Raw genomic sequence first — 18,974 nt, 5'->3', positions numbered from 1 at the left:
ATAGCCAGACCAAAGAAAGTAGGATGGATAAATAAATATTCAATTATTAATTAATGGTATTCCTTTTATATGCTATTTCTCTAATATACCCCTATAAACAGACATTTACAGACTGAATGCTTCCAGATTGATAGTGCAGTCCTGCTCAGGCATCCTATGTGTCTGCTCGGAAGTAAGTCTCACTGAGTTCAATGAGGCTTATTCTTAGTTAAGTGGGTATAGGGCTGCAGTCTGAATGGATTTATTCACATGTATCTCTTTCTTCAACACAGTCCACTTAGCAATTTTTCTAGGGTTGATAATGTTGTCTCAGTTCTTTTTATCTTTATCAAAGTCATTTTTTGTACAAAAACCTCAAAATGTTTGTTTTCAGTGCCATTCTCTCAGAAAATGCATAGTGTGGAATGGTTCATAAATCTAATTCATGGCACATTTTCAAAATGCATACAGCTCTATAAATGCAGTTAAAATAGCAATAATCTAGGAAAAGGCAAATGGTATACGCTTGGTATTAGAGAACGGAATGTGCTAATGGATCTCTCTATTAGTCATTCATGCAGCCATTTTATTGTTTAGAGTGTCTGGCAGCCCTCTTCCTAAGCATCTTCAGAAGCACTCTATGAGACAAATCATTATCCCCTTCTTCCAAATAGGGAACTGAAGATGAGAGTTCTCCAAGACCAACCTTTTTGCTAGTAGCTGAGCTAGAAATTTGTGTGCAGTTATCTCAAGGCAGATTTTCTAGTAACTGGACTGCACTGTCCTCTTTTTTGCTTCTTTGTAATATATGTTTGCATTCCTTTTCACCAGTTGTGTGACACTGAATGAAGGTCAGAGAGATTAACAGTATAGTACAATGTTGACTTATTAGTTAAAAAAAATACTGCTGCAAAAGTCTTTTTACCTAAGCAAATGCTTTAGTCCGATCACACAGTTTCTTCTTGATTTTGCAGGGTGTTTGTGTAAGTGTGTATGGGGGTGTATGTTATCAGCCGTGTAATACTACTTTGCTAAAATTAGAGGGGTGGAGACATAGGCAAGTCATATTAAATATGAGTGTAATTAATCACTTTATTAATTCAGTGGGTGGGAAGAGGATCTCCACATTAGCAGATTGATGCTGACATCCCTCTGCAGGTGGTGGCTAGCAGGAGGCCAATGACCCTTGCAGAGCTGAGCGGACAGAGAGTGCTACCCAAGCCACCCACCCCACCCCAAGCCTGGAGTAAAGATGGTCTGGACTACTAGGTTAATTTTCTTAAACTTTCACAGATTTCCCACATGGCAACTCTATGTTTCCTTTTTTCTATGACCAATTAATTCAACTGCAGTCTGACTTATTTAATATTTAGGATGAATTCAAACCAGAGCTGAATGTGTGCTGGGGTGGTTGTTGAGAATAAAGTTCTTAAATTGCTCCAGTGGGCAAGAAAATTGTAACCAAAAAAATAATATGCACAAAGGAATGTTGGAAAAGGAAAAATATAAGAAACAAGTAAGCAGTGGGGAAAATAGGATACTGTGAATCAGTCTATAGTTGCTTGGGAAAACAAAGTATGGGGGGAAAAACTGTATTAAGGCCCCATCTACACTATACATTTAAATCAGTAGCATATCACTTTAAAGAGTCATGCCTTCCCCAAAAGAATCCTGGGAATTATAGTTTGTTTTTTTTTTTTTTTTCAATAATTTTTATTCAGATTTTCATAAAACATACAAGACAAAATCATAAAACATTCAAAGACAAAAAACAAAATCAAAAATAGTTAAACAAAAAGAAAAAAAGAAAAAAAAAACAAAAATAAAAAATAAAGAGTAAAATATTGACTTCCCATTTGTCAAAGATCAAATCAGTTATAAGTCTATAATATATAACAATCCTGTCTCTTAAGTCATATTATAAAATCACTTTCCTCCAGTAGTTATCTTACTTAATCATCAAATCTCATAAACATTACTTTATTCTTTCCACAAAAAGTCAAAGAGAGGTTTCAATTCTTTAAGAAATATATCTATCAATTTTTTTTTCCAGATAAGCATATCGATTAATCCATCTCATTACTAATTATGATAATCTTATTGTCATAACCATAGTCAAAATAAACATTTCAATTAATCCATCACATCAGAATCTGTTAGGTTCAATAATTTCAGTAGCCATTGTTCTATTATCTCTATTAGTTCCATTTTCCATCTTCCATCTTCAGTAGTCTTGTTAAGTCCAGTAATTTCAATATCCAATCTTCCATTATCAGTATTCCATAATAATCTTGCTGTCAAAGCCATAGTCATATAGTAAGAGTCTGATGGGAATTACCTCTATCCCAAATATTTTCTTGCCATCCATTCTGAATAGGTTGCTGAAATACTGCTGTAAAATCATATCTCTGTTCTTTTTTTCAAAATGCACTGGGTCATCTCTTAAAAGTTTTTCCATTGTCACATGGCTGCAGTTAATTCCATAGATTTTCTCTATATTGGGCTCCATCACATCATTCCAGTCCAGAAGATTATCCATGCCATTGATAACTTTATCTCTAGAATCTTCATTCATTTCTTCAGAGATAACATTGAGTTCCAAACAATAGATTTTATTTCTAAAGTCCATAGACTCCAAATCTTGTTCCTGTTCCACGTTGGTTCCAATCTCCGGGATCTCCTCTCTCACAGGGACCCCTATTCCAGTCTCCAGGGTCTCCTCTCTCACAGGAACCCCTGTTCCAATCTCCGGGGTCTCCTCTCTCACAGGGACCCCTTCCAGGGTCACCTCTCTCACAGGGACCCTTATATCTTTAATCTCCTGCTTCATTTTACTCAATTCAATTTTCGTTATCTCAATCTCATCCATTATTTTCTGAAACATAGTTATTTCCAGATTTTCAGCCACTTTCTTAATTGCCATTTTAAAAGAAAAATATAGGAAAACCACTTCTTATTTCAGCAACAATTGGGTTAATACTCCAAACTTGGTGACATCACAGTATAAACAGTGCAGACAGCCTTATCTCTCCAATAGTTAAGTAAACAAAATGCAGTTCCCAGGATCGAAACAATTAATGGCAATCGTCAAGAAACAGATTCGTCAAAATAAAATAGACCAAAAAGAGAGTAGTCTCAAAACAGTATAATATTTTTCAAAATAAAAATCTGGAATAGAAATCCCTCTTCTGTGTATATCTTTAGAATGCAAATCCAGGACAGCTTTTTGCAACAAAAACAGAGATAAGCTATTAATTAGTGCGTAGCAGAGAGAAGTTATGGCTCCCCAGTGAGATGTCAAAAACTGATCAATCTGGCAAATCTCTTTTAAACAGCAACAATTTAAGTCAAGTAAAAGAAAAATATAGAAAGAAGGGTGCTTGCCTGTTAGTGCGTTCTCTCTTAGAAGATAAGATGAACGTTCGCTTTAACAGATAGAGCTTGCTGTTGAAAATCCGTCCCACCTTCGTCGGCTGGACCTCGTCCCATAAATTAATGAGATCTGGTCGTCCCAACAAAAATAGGCTTTGAGGTTAATCTCTTCGTTTCTCCCTACCCGGGAGAAGTTTAATCAGTCAAAAAAAAAAGAAAAAACTGACTGATATATCTGAATAAGCTTCTTTTGAGGCAGGAGCCCGTCTCAAAAGCAGGCACAGGCTAAGTCACCCTTCCCGGAAGCCGGGAATTATAGTTTGTTAAGGATGCTGAGAGTTGCTAGGATTCCCCTATCCCTTAATGGAGCTACAGTTCCCAGAGTTCCCTGGGAAGAGAGGTTAATTGTTAAACTACTCTAAGAATGGGATTCAGGAGGAGTAGAATGCAGAGCATAGCAAAGCGAAACAACAATAAAGGAATGGAATGGAGGCAATCCTCTCATCCCTAATTGCTTCATTAAGTGACATGTTTGCAATACAATCCTTATTTACTGCAGCACAAAATTTTCGAAAGTGATTTTGATCACTAGTAGCCATGTATACTAGCTCAAGGTTATCAAGACAAACAGTATATTTCATTGTCTTTTATGCAGTCATAATTCAAGTATATTATTATTATTATTATTATTATAGATACAGACTCATCCCTTAATGCAACTCCTAACTACCAATTCTAGTTCCCCTTCAAATTAGAAGCCTGTTCCCACTGTTCTTTAATGGGAGCTAGATGGTGTACAGTATGCCCCTATCACTGGGCTAGATCTTCTTAAATGGCTTTAGTAAATCAGTATAATTGAACACTTTTTGTTTGAACTACTAAAGCATGCAAGAGTGAAACAGTGATTTCTCTGTGGCTGCCAACAAACAGCACTGGTGTGGATCTTTAGACTACACTGGCTGTAACAAGGGGAGTAACTGAAGATAAATAAATTGTGGCAAAGGGGTGTAGGAAGAATGTCTCAAAGGGGTTAGTGTTAATTTAAAATTATATGTCACACCTTTAAGCAAATGTGTTAATTATTTAGTTGATTGTGGTTATTATGAGATATTACTCTTGTGCTGAAAAATACATTAGAATATCTCATTGTACCCTAACATTTTAGGAAAAGTTTAGTCCCAGAGCAAGCTACACATTATACACAAATGCATGCAACAAAGCCCCAGCTTTTTTCCTTTCAAAACAAAAGGCAGTTTTACTGCACTTGCTCAGAACATGTGTCTATAAGCATATCTGCAAACTATTTTTTCCTTTGTTCTGGGATTCAGCCCTTTCAAATGTGTGAGAGGAATCTCGTTCAAATGTGCCAGGGGAACTCTTTCCCACTTTGATCCTGCCTATTCTGCTGGAGGACAGGCTGTTGTCTGATTGGCAGGGCTGGCCCTGAAGCTAACACATTGTACTAATGCAAAGAAGCACCATGTGAGCAACCTTGATATGTTTGACCAAGGTAGTGGAGTGCCCTCATAAAGTACTCAGAGGAGCAACAGAGACATCAGAACTTTTAAAGAAATTGAATTTTACTGAAAAGAAACAGCAACATGAGATTTTAACGGTTAACTGTGAAGGCTGTTCAGAGATGAAGGAATGGAATTGGTAGTAATAATAATAATAATAATCGGTAGTAGTAATAGCTGTAATGAGACTGTGTGGTGGATTGTTTTGGTTTCTGAGAAGGGATAAGAAGGAAAGAAATGCAGCTGGGAATTGGAAAGCTGGTAAAAGAGAGGGTGAGTTATACCCTTCTTCCTTCATACTCAATCTGAACTCAGCCAGTGGGCACAGGGATCCTTAGCATCAGGGTAAGTAAAAAAAACAACAACTTTCCTCAGCCACTGCAGTGCTTTATTGGACAGAGTCCACTGGATGTCAGAGTGCAGATAAAGAGAACTCCTTAGTCACACATGCACATTCAACCAAAATGTATTATGAGGTATTTTGCTCAGAGTCACAGTGTGCCATAGGGCAAGTTGGAATGCCAGGGGAAATTGGGTAACAAAGCAAACCTTGGATGATTTTTTTTAATAATAGTTTATTGCAAAATATGAAAAGGTTAACAAGTATGCAGAATCAGCAGAAACAGATATGAAGACTATACAGGCCAAGGGTGGGGGATCTACGGGCCAGTCATGTTTGGCCCATGAGGCCATTTTCCCCACACCCACCTGCCCACCATCTGACATCACTAGTGAGTGTGGGCATTTGAAGGCATTTTCCTGTCCGCCAGTCACCTGATGGGGCGATCAGAGTGCACCTTCAATCCCCTTCACACTTTTCCTTCAGACCACAGAGGTCTGAAGGAGAAGCATGGAGGGGAGATGTTTGAAGGAGCACTCCCATCCACCCATCAGTTGATGAGCCAATTGGAGCACACCTTTAATCCCTTCCATGCTTCTCCTCCAGCTGATGTGCCAATCAGAGCATGCCTTCAACCCCCTCTTCATCTGAAAGTTCCATGGTTAACTTTGAAGTCCTAAAAATGGTCATAGTGACATCAGATGATTGACAGGTGGGCTGCCCTGCCCTCCTGACAACTTTGGTCCACCAAGGGTGGCGGAGATGATGATCTGGACCTCTGGCTCCCCTACCCGATTAGGGATGGGTGAGAAATTCAGATCAGTTTGCATTTCAAGACAAATCTATCAAATTTGCACTTTCTGAATCAATATGAGAACTGAAATTTGCACTTATTTGAATTTTGCAATGCAGTTCACCAACCAAACAATATTTACAAAAATGCATCTGTTCAGGGAAACTGTGCATATAAATAGAATATATGAATAAAGATAACATACAAAAATGCATTCATGAGACATTGTTGCAAAAATGTATACATTGGCAAAAAACCTCCAAAAATGTGTTTGTTAGGGAAAATGCACACAAAATGCTAGAGAATTTTCATGAGGATTCCCCCCCCAAAATAAAAATTTCTGCAGAAATATGGAGAACTGAATTCAGATTGAAAAAATGAGAAACTGAGAGAACTGAAATTGACAAATCTTTCCATCTCTGCCCCTGATACAGGAATAGCTCAGATCAGCAGCTTATTTGATTGGTTCTGCAGAAGGAGAGAGAAATAGATGGATTATGGAGCCCCTCCTCCTCCTTTGTACCCTCCTGCTGCTCCCCCTGTCCAGATCATCATCTCTCATGCAGAACTGAGAGAGAAAAACAGATGGAGGTGGGTGAATTTCAAGGAAGGGCACCAGAGAGGTGCCAAGCTGCTAACCTGAGATGTAAATGACACAGGGGCAATGCAAGACACAGGGCAAAGATTTAGAAGAGAGAAACCAGGGAAGTTACAGAGAAAGTAAAAGGCTAAGATACATATATTTATCTGTTCCAGAGATAAGGGGATGTCTGAAAGCTCTTTCTTAAGGATTCACAATGATAAAGGGGTTTGACACATGCATTAAATACCAGGGTTAAAGGTGCCTTTTCCTTATGAATGATGGCTGTGTGTTTCACCATGCCGCTAGGAAAACAAGCTTCAAGTTTACCAGCACTGAGAGCAACCCCTACTGGGACTGGCTGCACCAACTGGGAACTCCATAGTGCAGCCAATCCCTGCCCAAGGTGTGGCTTGCTGTAAGTGCTGGCTAGCATTTTAAGGCACCCAATTTTGCTTTGTAACAGCATCTTTACGTGCCCAACACCTGACAGCAGGGAGGGTCCATTACTTTTTGGGGAGCAGGGCCTCAGCCAGGTCCCTATGTATGAGCCAATCAGCATGAAAGAGTCTTTGTCCTTTTGTGCTGATTGGAGCCAATCAGAGTGAAAGAAGGGGAGTCAGCCACTGAAAAGACTTCTCTCAGTAGCTAACAAATAGCCTCCCCTTTCATGCTGATTGGTTCCTAGGGACATCTGTTGTAATGACATGTGGACTTGCAAGACAATAGGGAGAGCAAGGGAGACAAGGGAAAGTGGAAAAGGGAATGTGGCTTTAATGGGGTGTGGTGTGACTATCATGAAGGGACTCTGCACTTCTGCATTTGCCACTACACTACTGTAGATAACATCAGGTGTGGGGCAAATAGTGTGGTTTGGGTAAAGAAATTGGGATCGATAAGGAACTCTGTAGTACAGCTGATCATCACCTTCAGCAAGCCCTGCAGGGAAACACTCCTCTACCTGTAGAGTTTGAAAATTTTTGAATTCAACCCAGTCTGCAAAGTAAAATGCCTCACCCAATGTGCTGGTGACTTGAGGTAACTGGCAGGTGGATAGCCCCACTCACCTGTCAAAAATCCCCTGATCCAGCCCACCAGCCGGATCCAGGTCCCAAATCTTGGAATAGGGGATTGAGTTCAGTAACCTGAGCTACTATTAGGATTTTGTGTGCAAACCGGGGAGTTACAAATGCTAATGACTATTGTTTATCATACCAGTAGAGACAATATTTACTTGTGGTAGCTTTGTGCAAAAGGAATGATGTATAATGTATGTACATTTGCAGCACTAGCATTTCCACAGGTGTTGAGGGTAATCACAACTGTAATTTAAGAGGACATTTGTGAGCAGAATGCCACTACTCAGTTCCTCTGTTGTGCCTGCTGAAGCCCTTGCTTTGTGTAGTCATATCATGATTAAAGATAGAAGAAGAATCTGCCCTACTCAGATTCCAATTCAGACTCACCTGATCCAAGCCAGGCAGATCATAACCTTGATCAGATCAATAGACCACTTCAGAATCTGCAGTCTGTTAGATTCCATTATGAAGTGGTCTGAGAGTTGTATGCTGCTCCTGCTTCCACGCCAAAAAAACAAAAAAAGTTATTTCAGAAAGAGTGTATCCATCTACCCGCAGGCTAATCAGCTAGTGCACAGGCTATCTAGGAGCCTTGCACTTTGATGCATATAGAGCAAGTCTCTCTGGGAGAGACAAGACTTGATGATGTTCCATTCCTATGTACTGGGAGGCCAGTACAAGCAAAGTACCTGCATGTCAGTATTGGAGGGATGTAATGGTCTGAAACAAAACATTTAACCTTTATGTTGTAAGGCAATGCTTTAGAGTCCATTAAGATTTTCTATAAGAAGGTTTGGCAGATTTAGAGCTACTCTGGCTTCCAGGTGTGGACACATCCAAATTTTTGTTAGATTCTGTTTTGATTTCAGAGGTGCTCATGGTATCTTCAGGAAAAGGTAGCATGGACCTTTTTATGTACTGCCAGTCCATCTAGGTGACAGATGCTGCTGCTACACATAGCTAAAGAGCAATATACTGACACAATGACCTAAACATAAAACTAGATGGGAATGAGAGGGAATGAGTTACTAAAATGACACACTAAACATTGGAAATAGACTTTAAAAATCCCCTGCTGCTCTGTTAGAGTATAAAACAGGCCATTAGTGAGGTCGGGACACATCAGTGTGACTACCAGATTGACTCTTCTGGTGTGCCTAAAGTGCCCCAACCTCACTTCTGCCCTGCCCCACATTGCTCCCCCCACCCCCCCACCCCAATATGCAACAGCAATGCTGGGGCTGGGAGGCACTGCCGCTCCCTATTGGTTGCTCCTGCTACATAGTGTTTAAGGAATTTCAGCTATGCCAGTCGGATCAGCACATTGGCCTTTCCAGGATGCTGCATAAAACTCATTAATCGCTAGACAGATACATCACTCGAAGGCCTGTGTGACACCTTCTGCTCCCATGGCTTCTATTTCATGGCAAATTCCACTGTTTGCAATGGCTATAAACAGTACATCTTTTGGAACCTCCACTAGACTCCATTGTGTCAGTTGTTCTCCCCTTATCACTGGTGTTAGGAATCCCACTGTGAAAAGAATCGCTTGTTTGCTTGTGGGTTGCTCAGTTAAGAAATGCTTCATAATATCATTCTAACCTTAAATGAAGGGCTTTCACTGTAGTTATTACGGATGTGGGCACAGTGCAAGCAAAAGTAGGCATTTATTGATGCTGTACAAGAATTCCTATGCTCAGGGTTTTGTTTATGTTTCAGAATACCTCCTTTGGGCATTAGTCAAATACTCTTATTCTGCTGAAAATGTTCCTGGGAGGTTTCCTAAAATCCATACAGCAGGTGAACCCTTCCTTCCCACTAATTCTCAAGGGGCGTCAGATGCTTAACTGCTACTTGTCCCAATGAAACTACAAGGTTTTCACAATGCCTGTGCAAGCTTTATTTTCTGAGTTTCAAAGACAGACAGCAAAAGGAAAAGAGGGGAAGGGGTTAGATGAATTCATTTCAAATCCTCCTGGTTTTGACAAAAGCCTTTACCGAGAAAGAGGCTCTAGTAAAATAGATTCCAACGTATATGCCATTGAAATATAGGAAATGGTGTTCTGAAATTCCCAAAACTCATGGTGGGACTTTCCTCTGATGGTTCAGTGGCAGCAGGGCCAGTTCTAAAGAGCGGCCAGGTGGGGCACTGGCCTGATGGCCACTGGAGCTACAGGGGGCCCCTCAGCCGCCCCTCCGCTCCCCTTCCATGATCCATGCCCCCCCATGCCCCCCACCTACCTGTCTGCTGTCTTTTACCATTGCCCTTAACAAAGATGGTGGCAGTGGTTTCCCTAAGGTACTGAAGCCCCTGCCACCATCTTAGTTGATGGCAGAGATGCGCGCGTGTAGCATGCACACATGCTATCAACAAAAATGGTGATGGAGGCGTCATCCCATTAGGAAAACTGCAGCCGCCATCTTCATTAAGGGCAATGGTAAAAGACAGCAGACAGGTAGGTGGGGGTGGGGGGTGCATACGTGCATGCACACTTGCATGCGCACGGCGACCCAGGGCAAGCTGATGCCCAAGGGCCCCGGCATGCCTGGAGCTGGCCCTGAGTGGCAGTTTCTAGCTATTAGAAATTGCTTGTCTTTGTGGATCCTTGGCCACACAATGGATCCAGGACAGAGATGGGACTTCAGCCCAGGTACTTTAGAAGTGCCCTGTGCTGCACTTACTGTGTGCTGCATTTTCTTGGTGTGGTATCAAAAAATTATTATTTTGCGACTACACAGGAACATGGACTGCCTTCAAGTCAATCCTGACTTATGGCTACCCTATGAATAGGGTATTCATGGTAAGAAGTATTCAAGGGGGTTTACCATTGCCTTCCTCCAAGGCTAGTCCTCCCCAGCTGGCTAGGGCCTGGCTCAACTTGCCACAGCTGCACAAGCCAGCCCCTTCCTTGTCCACAACTGCCAGCTGAGGGGCAACTGGGCACCTTGGGACTATGCAGCTTGCCCACGGCTACACAGGTGGCAAGGCACGTAACCTCTTAGCCACTCCCTGTGGGGGTGATCTTTAGCTGGCCCTTGACACCCAGTAGACATGAGTGGGGATTTGAACTCAGACTCTGGACTCCCAGAAGGCTCTGGACTCCCAGCCAGGCTCTCCTCCCCACTGTGCTATATATAGGGACATAAAGAGACAACACACAAACGTTTGGGGTGATCTGGGCCACATTTATTTATTAAACTAGTTTTTAAATCCCAAACAGATCTGCATAGGCAAAACAAGGTATGGGATCTGACTAAGAACCAAACTGTGGGAGAGCCAACCCTGCCATTCCTGGGCAAGGTCCTTGAACTAGTGGTGGCAGGCCAGCTCCAGACACTTTTGGATGAGACCGATTATCTGGATTCATTTCAGTCGGGTTTCAGGCCTGGTTTTGGCACGGAAACAGCCTTGGTCGCCCTGTATAATGACATCTGTCAGGAGAGAGACGGGGAGTGTGACTCTGTTGATTCTTCTTGATCTCTCAGTGGCTTTCGATACTATCGACCATGGTATTCTTCTGGAACAACTGGCTGAGTTGGGAGTGGGAGGGACTACATGGCAGTGGTTCCACTCCTATTTGGCGGGTTGGCTCCAGAAGGTGGTGCTTGGGGAACATTGCTCGGCACCCTGGACTCTCCAGTATGGGGTTCCACAGGGGTCAGTTCTGTCCCCCATGCTGTTCAACATCTACATGGAACCGTTGGTGCGGTCATCCGGAGCTTTGGAGTGCGTTGCCATCAGTATGCTGATGACACGCAGCTCTATTTCTCCTTTTCATCTTCTTTAGGTGAGGCTGTCAATGTGCTGAACATGTGCCTGGCTGTGACAATATACTGGATGAAGGCTAATAAACTAAGGCTCAATCCAGACAAGACTGAGATGCTGCTAGTGGGTGGTTCTTCTGACCAGATGGTGGATGTTCAACCTGTCCTGGATGGGGTTGCACTCCCCCTGAAGGAGCAGGTTCGTAGCTTGGGGGTTCTCCTAGAACCATCTCTGTCACTTGAGGCTCAGGTAGCCTCGGTGGCATGGAGTGCCTTCTACTAACTTTGGTTGGTGGCCCAGCTACACCCCTATCTGGACAGGGATAACCTGACTTCAGTGGTCCATGTTCTGGTAACCTCCAAGTTAGATTACTACAATGTGGTCTACGTGGGGCTGCCTTTGAAGACGGTTCGGAAGCTGCAGCTTGTGCAAAATGCAGCAGCCAGATTGGTAACAGGGACCAGATGGTTCGAACACATTAAACCGATTCTGGCCCACTTGCATTGGCTGCCTGTATGTTTCCGATCTCGATTCAAGGTGGTGGTTTTAACCTATAAAGCCTTACACGGCTTAGGACCACAATACCTGATGGAATGCCTCTCCCAACATGAATTCACCCGTACACTATGCTCAACATCTAAGGCCCTGTTCCGGGTGCCTAATGCGAGGGAAGCTGGGAGTCTGGTAACAAGGGAGAGGGCCTTCTCAGTGGTGCCCCCAAATTATGGAATGATCTCCATGATGAGGTGCACCTGGCACCAACACTGTTGTCTTTTTGGCACCAGATCAAGACTTTCCTCTTCTCCCAGGCATTTTAGCATGTATTTTTAAATTGTTTTTTTAAATTAAATTGTGTTTTTAAATTGTTTTTTGTGTTTTAAAATTTGTATATTTGTTTTTATTGTTTTTAATTGCTGTAAACTGCCCAGAGAGCTTCGGCTATGGGGCAGTATATATAAATGTAATAAATGTAATAAATAAATAAATAAATAAGTAAGTAAGTAAGGGCTAGGGGTAGCCCTTCCTCTACTCCCTCTCTTTAGCCCCACCCTTTCAAGTACCTGCTGATATCATCACCTCCTGGGGCTACACATCTCCAGGCAGGTATTATAAACAGGTCCCAAAGGTGCTCCCTAACCATGCTAGTGAGTCCCACAGTCCTTGAAGACAGGTCTCAGATCTGTACCCTTCCCCTTTAAAGGTGCCTAATGGTGCTCACCAAGCCTTAACAACCTCATAACTTCCCACCACTACTTGCCACTGTGGCCAATTTACCTATCTAACAGCTACCCCCACAAAGTAAACCCACCACACCATCAGTACAGAGTAGGTGAAAAAAACCCGCCAGCAAAGCCAATCATCTGACAAGCAAAGGATTCCTCCTCTGCCCCCCAAAAGGCAACCAGTCACTGCCTGTACTCCTAGTAAGGTGGGAGAGTGGGTAGCCTGACGAATGAAGAGGCCAGGAGAGGTACAGGCTTCAACAGCACATGCATCAACCCTTCGCTCTACTTGGTATTGGGGCAACATGTGTCCGCACGCTGCAGCTACTTGCCAGGTCCCTCCCTCAATGTCCTCAAAGGCTGCTAGTCACTGCAGCTGTTTCAGGTGCGGCAGGTGCAGGATTGCTGGACCAGGGCAAATATTCATCTAGTCCAAATCTTTATCTATGGTGATGGCCATCTTTTTCAGTGCATCACCAGAATGTATTTTGTATTTTATGCATTTTGTTTTGTTTATTGTTTACTTTTTTCTGGAATAATTATTTATTTATTTATTTTATTTGTTTCATTTTTAAACCGCCCATAGCGAGTAGCTCTCTGGGCGGTGTACAAAAGATTAAAATAATGACTGTTGAACTTCTGTAGAGATGCACCCAAGTAGCTGTGGCCATGGCGACCTTTGCATTCATCAGGCTTCCAGATATGGGGTAGCTCTGCATTCTCCAGTTTGCAGTTGTTTGCATGTCTATTCAGAGGTAATCCCCATTGAGTTCAATAGGACCTACTCCCAGGGAAATGAGTGTAGGATTGCACTGCACCCCAGGAAAGAAGCAAAACCATTTTAAAGAGGCTCCCCAGTCAGTCATTCTGGAACCTGCAATGTGCAAGCTGTCCCTCTATGCCTTCATGAAAGCATTTTTGTAGCATGCAATTAATTTGTATATCAACCATTCTTGCTACCAATTTACTGTTGTAACTTGTCACATTAGTAAATGTGATAACCTCAGTTTGAAAACTGTCTGATTATTTAATAGAATAATAACATCCCACTGCTAGAAAATGTTCGGTATTATAAAAATACCAGAGAGAAATAGGAACTAATTTGGTTTGTCCTATTTCTTAGCAGAGATATAAAAATACAAGCAGCAGAATGAGAATGTAAACCAGGCCCACCTTTCTCTATATAAATAACAACAGACACAATCTTCTTAGGTAAAAGATAAAACATTTACTCACGACCTCTTCACATGTTAGAAACATAGGCTGTGGCTTAGATGAAAAAAAATATAGAAGTCTCAGTCCATCTTGGTGTTTGTATTGATGCTCTTAGCAGAGAGCATCATGCCATGCAGCCTCTCTCAACGGTAGGAAGATCATCAATGGAGAATATTCAAAAATCCCCCAGGACAAAGGAGGAGGAAGTCAGGTAAGTAACCCCACCTATTAGGAAGTTACATCATGGTAAAACAGGTACATGGGATATTTCCCCAAATATCCCTTAAAGGGAACATGCAACATTTGCCTATTCCAACAGAAAATAACCAACTTTATTATAATGCTAGTTAATTCTTTCAATGTCATTCATATTGCACAAATTTTAAATACTTATTGGACTGATTGGAAAGAAACATAGCTGTCATCATTAAATTATGATGAATTGAGTTTAAAGCTCTCTCTTGCTCTGTCTCTCAACACAACATAAATTCCTACAAAAGGGTCTTTAAACCAAGTTAATTGAGAATTAGTGATGATAGGCACCTTTCATAGTCTCCACTAGAAAAGCTGATCACAACTTTTCACATTCACTATAAATCTTCTTATTTGTGTTGTTTTTGTTTTTTAAAAATAAAGCAAAGAACATAAGTGACATTGAAGTGTAAGTATAAAATCAGTGTTATTGCTTGTGCCCACAGAATTGTACTGAACACATATTTCCAAAGCTTTTGTATTTCTGGTTCTGCTTGCATCAACATTTCCTTCTTCAGACGATAGCCCTATAAATAAGATTCTACCTAAGTTGAAACAGTAATAAACTCCACTACCAATAGCAGTGACGGCATCCAGATTTTTTTGGAATTCAAGGAATTGCGTGTCTTTTTGGCATCTAATGTAAGGCTTCTTTAACCCGCATCCCCCCCACACACAAAATGATGTGCCAAAATAGTTAAATAATATGTCAGTATATTAGGTTCTAAAATGATGCAAGCAAAAATTGCAGGCCAATTTTTAAAGTTAATATAGAATTGCACTGTTACATTATAAAAGTGAACAATTTAAATATTTGTGGGGCTGTGCTGACTTGTCAGGAGTATCAAATCTCTTCAGGAACTAGAGACTTTCTTTTTCTCTTTGCATTCTCTTGTTCTTCAAGGATTCTTGATTTAAATTGGGGAGCTTTGTCACTCATTGTTTGGGCAAGCTACCTTTCCACCTAAGCAAAGTTGCCTTCTGACAAATAAAAAGTCTCGCCACTATTTTACATGATTTTAGATTTTTAATAGTTTTTAAATTTTTAAAATATGTTTTTATTTTATTTTTAATTGTATTGTTTTACCACTTTGGTGTTTCCTGTCCTGGGCTCCTCTGGCAGAAATACAGTACAATCACAATTTAAGATATGATGCTGATGTGTTGTTGCTATGTGCCTTTAAGTTGGTTACGACTTATGGCGACCCTATGAATCAGTGACCTCCAAGAGCATCTGTCATGAACCACCCTGTTCAGATCTTGTAAGTTCAGGTCTGTGGCTTCCTTTATGGAATCAATCCATCTCTTGTTTGGCCTTCCTCTGTTTCTACTCCCTTCTGTTTTTCTCAGCATTATTGTCTTTACTAGTGAATCATGTCTTCTCATGATGTGTCCAAAGTATGATAACCTCAGTTTCATCATTTTAGCTTCTAGTGACAGTTCTGATTTAATTTGTTCTAACACCCAATTATTTGTCTTGTTTGCAGTCCATGGTATGCGCAAAGCTCTCCTCCAGCACCACATTTCAAATGAGTGGATTTTTCTCTTATCCGCCTTTTTCACTGTCCAACTTTCACATCCATACATAGAGATCAGGAATACCATGGTCTGAATGATCCTGACTTTGGTGTTCATTGATACATCTTTGCATTTGAGGACCTTTCCTAGTTCTCTCACAGCTGCCCTCCCCAGTCCTAGCCTTCTTCTGATTTCTTGACTATTGTCTCCATTTTGGTTAATGACTGTGCCGAGGTATTGAAAATCCTTGACAAGTTCAATGTCCTCATTGTCAATTGTAAAGCTACATAAATTTTCTGTTGTCATTACTTTAGTCTTTTTGACATTCAGCTGTAGTCCTGCTTTTGTGCTTTCCTCTTTAACTTTCATGAGCATTCATTTCAAATCATTCCTGGTTTCTGCTAAGAGTATGGTATCATCTGCATATCTTAAATTATTGATGTTTCTCCCTCCAATTTTCACACCTCCTTCATCTTGGTCCAATCCTGCTTTCCGTATGATATGTTCTGCATACAGATTAAACAAATAGGGTGATAAAATGCACCCTTGTCTCACACCCTTTCTGATGGGGAACCAATTGGTTTCTCCATATTCTGTCCTTACAGTAGCCTCTTGTCCCGAGTATAGGTTGCACATCAGGACAATGAGATGCTGTGGCACCCCCATTTCTTTTAAAGCATTCCATAGTTATGATGCTGATAGTAATAATCATAATTTATTGTATTGTTTTTATTTATTACATTATATCACACGTTTCTTCCAAGGAGCTCAAGGTGGTGTGCAAACATGGTTCCCCCTCACAATTTTATCTGTTAGGTAGGTTAGGCTGAGAGACAGTGACTGGCCCCAGGCCACGCTGTTGAGTTTCATGCTCAGATGGGTCTCCTAGGTCCCAGTCCAACACTCTAACCCCTGTACCACCAAATGTATTTGGGATGACGTTACTAAAAATACAATTTGCACACCTAAGAGACAGAGAGATGTTTCTTCTTACAAGATAGGGAACAAGTTGGAGAGCCACCCAAGCAGCACTTAAGGGCAACACCCCACAATGTTACTGTTGCTATATTTTCATGGTGCCTGGTCACCAAAAAGCAATTGCATGGAATGTTGCAGGTTTGTACAAATCTATCTCTATATGGGCCATCTGATAATTAATCAGTGTTATCTAGTCAGGTGAACTTTTAATACTAAGAACATATATTCTTAATGAAGGACTACAATTCTTGTAAGTGATACCATATCAGGGATTGGGAATCTGTGGCTTTCTGCATACTGTTGGATGCCATCAGCCCTAGTCAATATGACCAATGAACTGTAGTCCAAAAATATATGGAAGGCCACAGGTTCCCCATCCCTGCCACAGATGATTGGGGAGTACTTCCCATGAAACAGATTTTGCATGGATGCCTATATAAGTGTGCAGAGTGCCATAGAATGGATGGCACTATTCCACATACCACACAAAGGATGGCATTAGAAAGCAAATTAGAGTGGTATTCCCGGTTTCCGTAAGGAAGGTAGATTTTTCAGTGGTAAGAGACAAGATTCATGCTGGATCAAAAGCTTGCTCTTCCAGATCCATTCGCAAAAAACAAGCTAACTATCAAAGCACGTGCTTATTTTCACAGCAGTTGTTATGGTTACTTTAAAATATAGGTGCCCTGACGAATCACTCTGGGCAGTATCCAACAGATTTGTTCCATTAGCAAAAGGACTTCTGACTGTGCAATCGAGTTTCCCCTCCCTCTTCTCTCTCTGCATACCCCCTAAATCTGTTCTGGGGGTTCCCTCAACCCTCTGGAGAAGGTTTGGGTAGGAGTGCAGGGGACACAAAGGGAGAGGAGAGGGAGGAGAGGTTCCCCTGCACAAACAGAATTCCTTGCCCTGCTGGTACTACTTAGTTGAATACTGCCCAATGGACTTGAAACAAGGAGAGACTGTTCCTCTGCCTACCTTAAATAGCAGATCTGGAGGAGGGTGGGAGAAGGAGGTCTGGGCAGAAGGCACTCACAAAAAAATAAATAAGGAGAGGCAGAATAAGACACTACTTTTCCCCATCTGAACACCTGACCATCTTTTCTGAGAACTCCAGTATGGGATCTTATTGTGATATTGGCTTGCAAGTCTTCACTCTCTCAAAGGAAATCATACAGTGAATATGAGCAGCAAGGTGAGTGCTCACGGTTACGTTGCTAGTATGTGTCTCTGAATGACTGGGAACTGGATTAAGTCTGGGCCACAGCCTCTGAAATGTGTAAGGGTAAAGGTGACTCCCCATCAGGACCGTGAACGTGTTTCACAATGTAATTCCACAATTTCTCGATTACCTTAGGGTAATAATCTCAGGCAACTAAAATGTCAAGAATACTTAGGTTGCAATCATACTTACATGGGAGTAAGTCCCATTGGACTCATTGGGCTTTCCTTCTAATTAGAATTCTATAAGATGGCACTTTTAGTCAATAATATGAAACAGTAGCCATAAAAATGCTGAGAAATATTTTGACATTTATTTTTCTGCAAACTAACTTTAAAATGCAGCTAAAATGCTATAACTAAACATTTGGAGAAGTAACGTTAATAGTTTTCTATGTTCTTGAACTTGAACTTGAACTTTTTTCTTACAAGATTTCCCTATAGTACTCTCTGCTTGTTCCCCCTCCCCTCTTTGTTTAACAGGTTTTACTGGAAAGTTCTGTGAAACAAATATTGGTGACTGTGTATCACAGCCTTGTGGAGCTCTCAGTCTCTGTAAGGATGAATTGTACGGCTATCATTGTTTCTGTGCACCTGGTTTTATAGGTAGGTTTGAATCTAAATTTACTTTAATTCCATTCAACAAACCTAAAGAAAATGGTTGTACAGCAGCTACAGTTTCTTCATAAATTTGTTGAGTATATTTCTGGCATATATGGCCCAGTTCGGAAGCCTGTGCTTCCCAAGTGATCATTTATGGGATGACATGAGACTGCCTCAAGGATTACATGGAGGTGCCAACTAACACCTCAGTTTGAGGCCTAAATACAGAGCCGCTACAATCTGTATGAACAACGCCATTTATGAAAGGTAGGGATGGGTGAATTTGTTAATTTTGGTCTCTCTCAATTTCTTAATTTTCCAACATTAAGTTCAGTTCTCTACACGTGCATATCAGGTTTTTTAAAAAAGTCTTCATGAAAATTCATCAGTGTTTTACTGTGAATTTCTCCTAATATATTTTTGTATGCAATTTTATCTAATATACTGTACACATTTTTTGCAAGTCAATTTCCCCTAATTTAATGCATTTTGTACATTATTTTCACAAATATATGCATTCTTATTTATTTATTTATTT

The 18,974-nt window shown here is 41.1% G+C and overlaps 1 protein-coding gene across 1 annotated transcript in view; it reads left to right on the top strand.

Annotated features, from left to right (window-relative positions):
* LOC133384137 (protein eyes shut homolog) overlaps nt 1-18,974 on the top strand; it is an 84,646-nt gene that overhangs the window by 17,823 nt on the left and 47,849 nt on the right. The window contains exon 3 of the mRNA XM_061626066.1: nt 18,317-18,439. Coding sequence (XP_061482050.1) covers nt 18,317-18,439 — 123 coding nt within the window. The remainder of the gene's footprint in view (nt 1-18,316; nt 18,440-18,974) is intronic.

The sequence above is a fragment of the Rhineura floridana genome, chromosome 4 (genome assembly GCF_030035675.1).
Source record: "Rhineura floridana isolate rRhiFlo1 chromosome 4, rRhiFlo1.hap2, whole genome shotgun sequence".
In the NCBI taxonomy this organism is placed as follows: Eukaryota; Metazoa; Chordata; class Lepidosauria; order Squamata; family Rhineuridae; genus Rhineura; species Rhineura floridana.
Note: the sequence above shows the minus strand (reverse complement) of the source record. Positions and strands in the feature narration are given on the sequence as shown.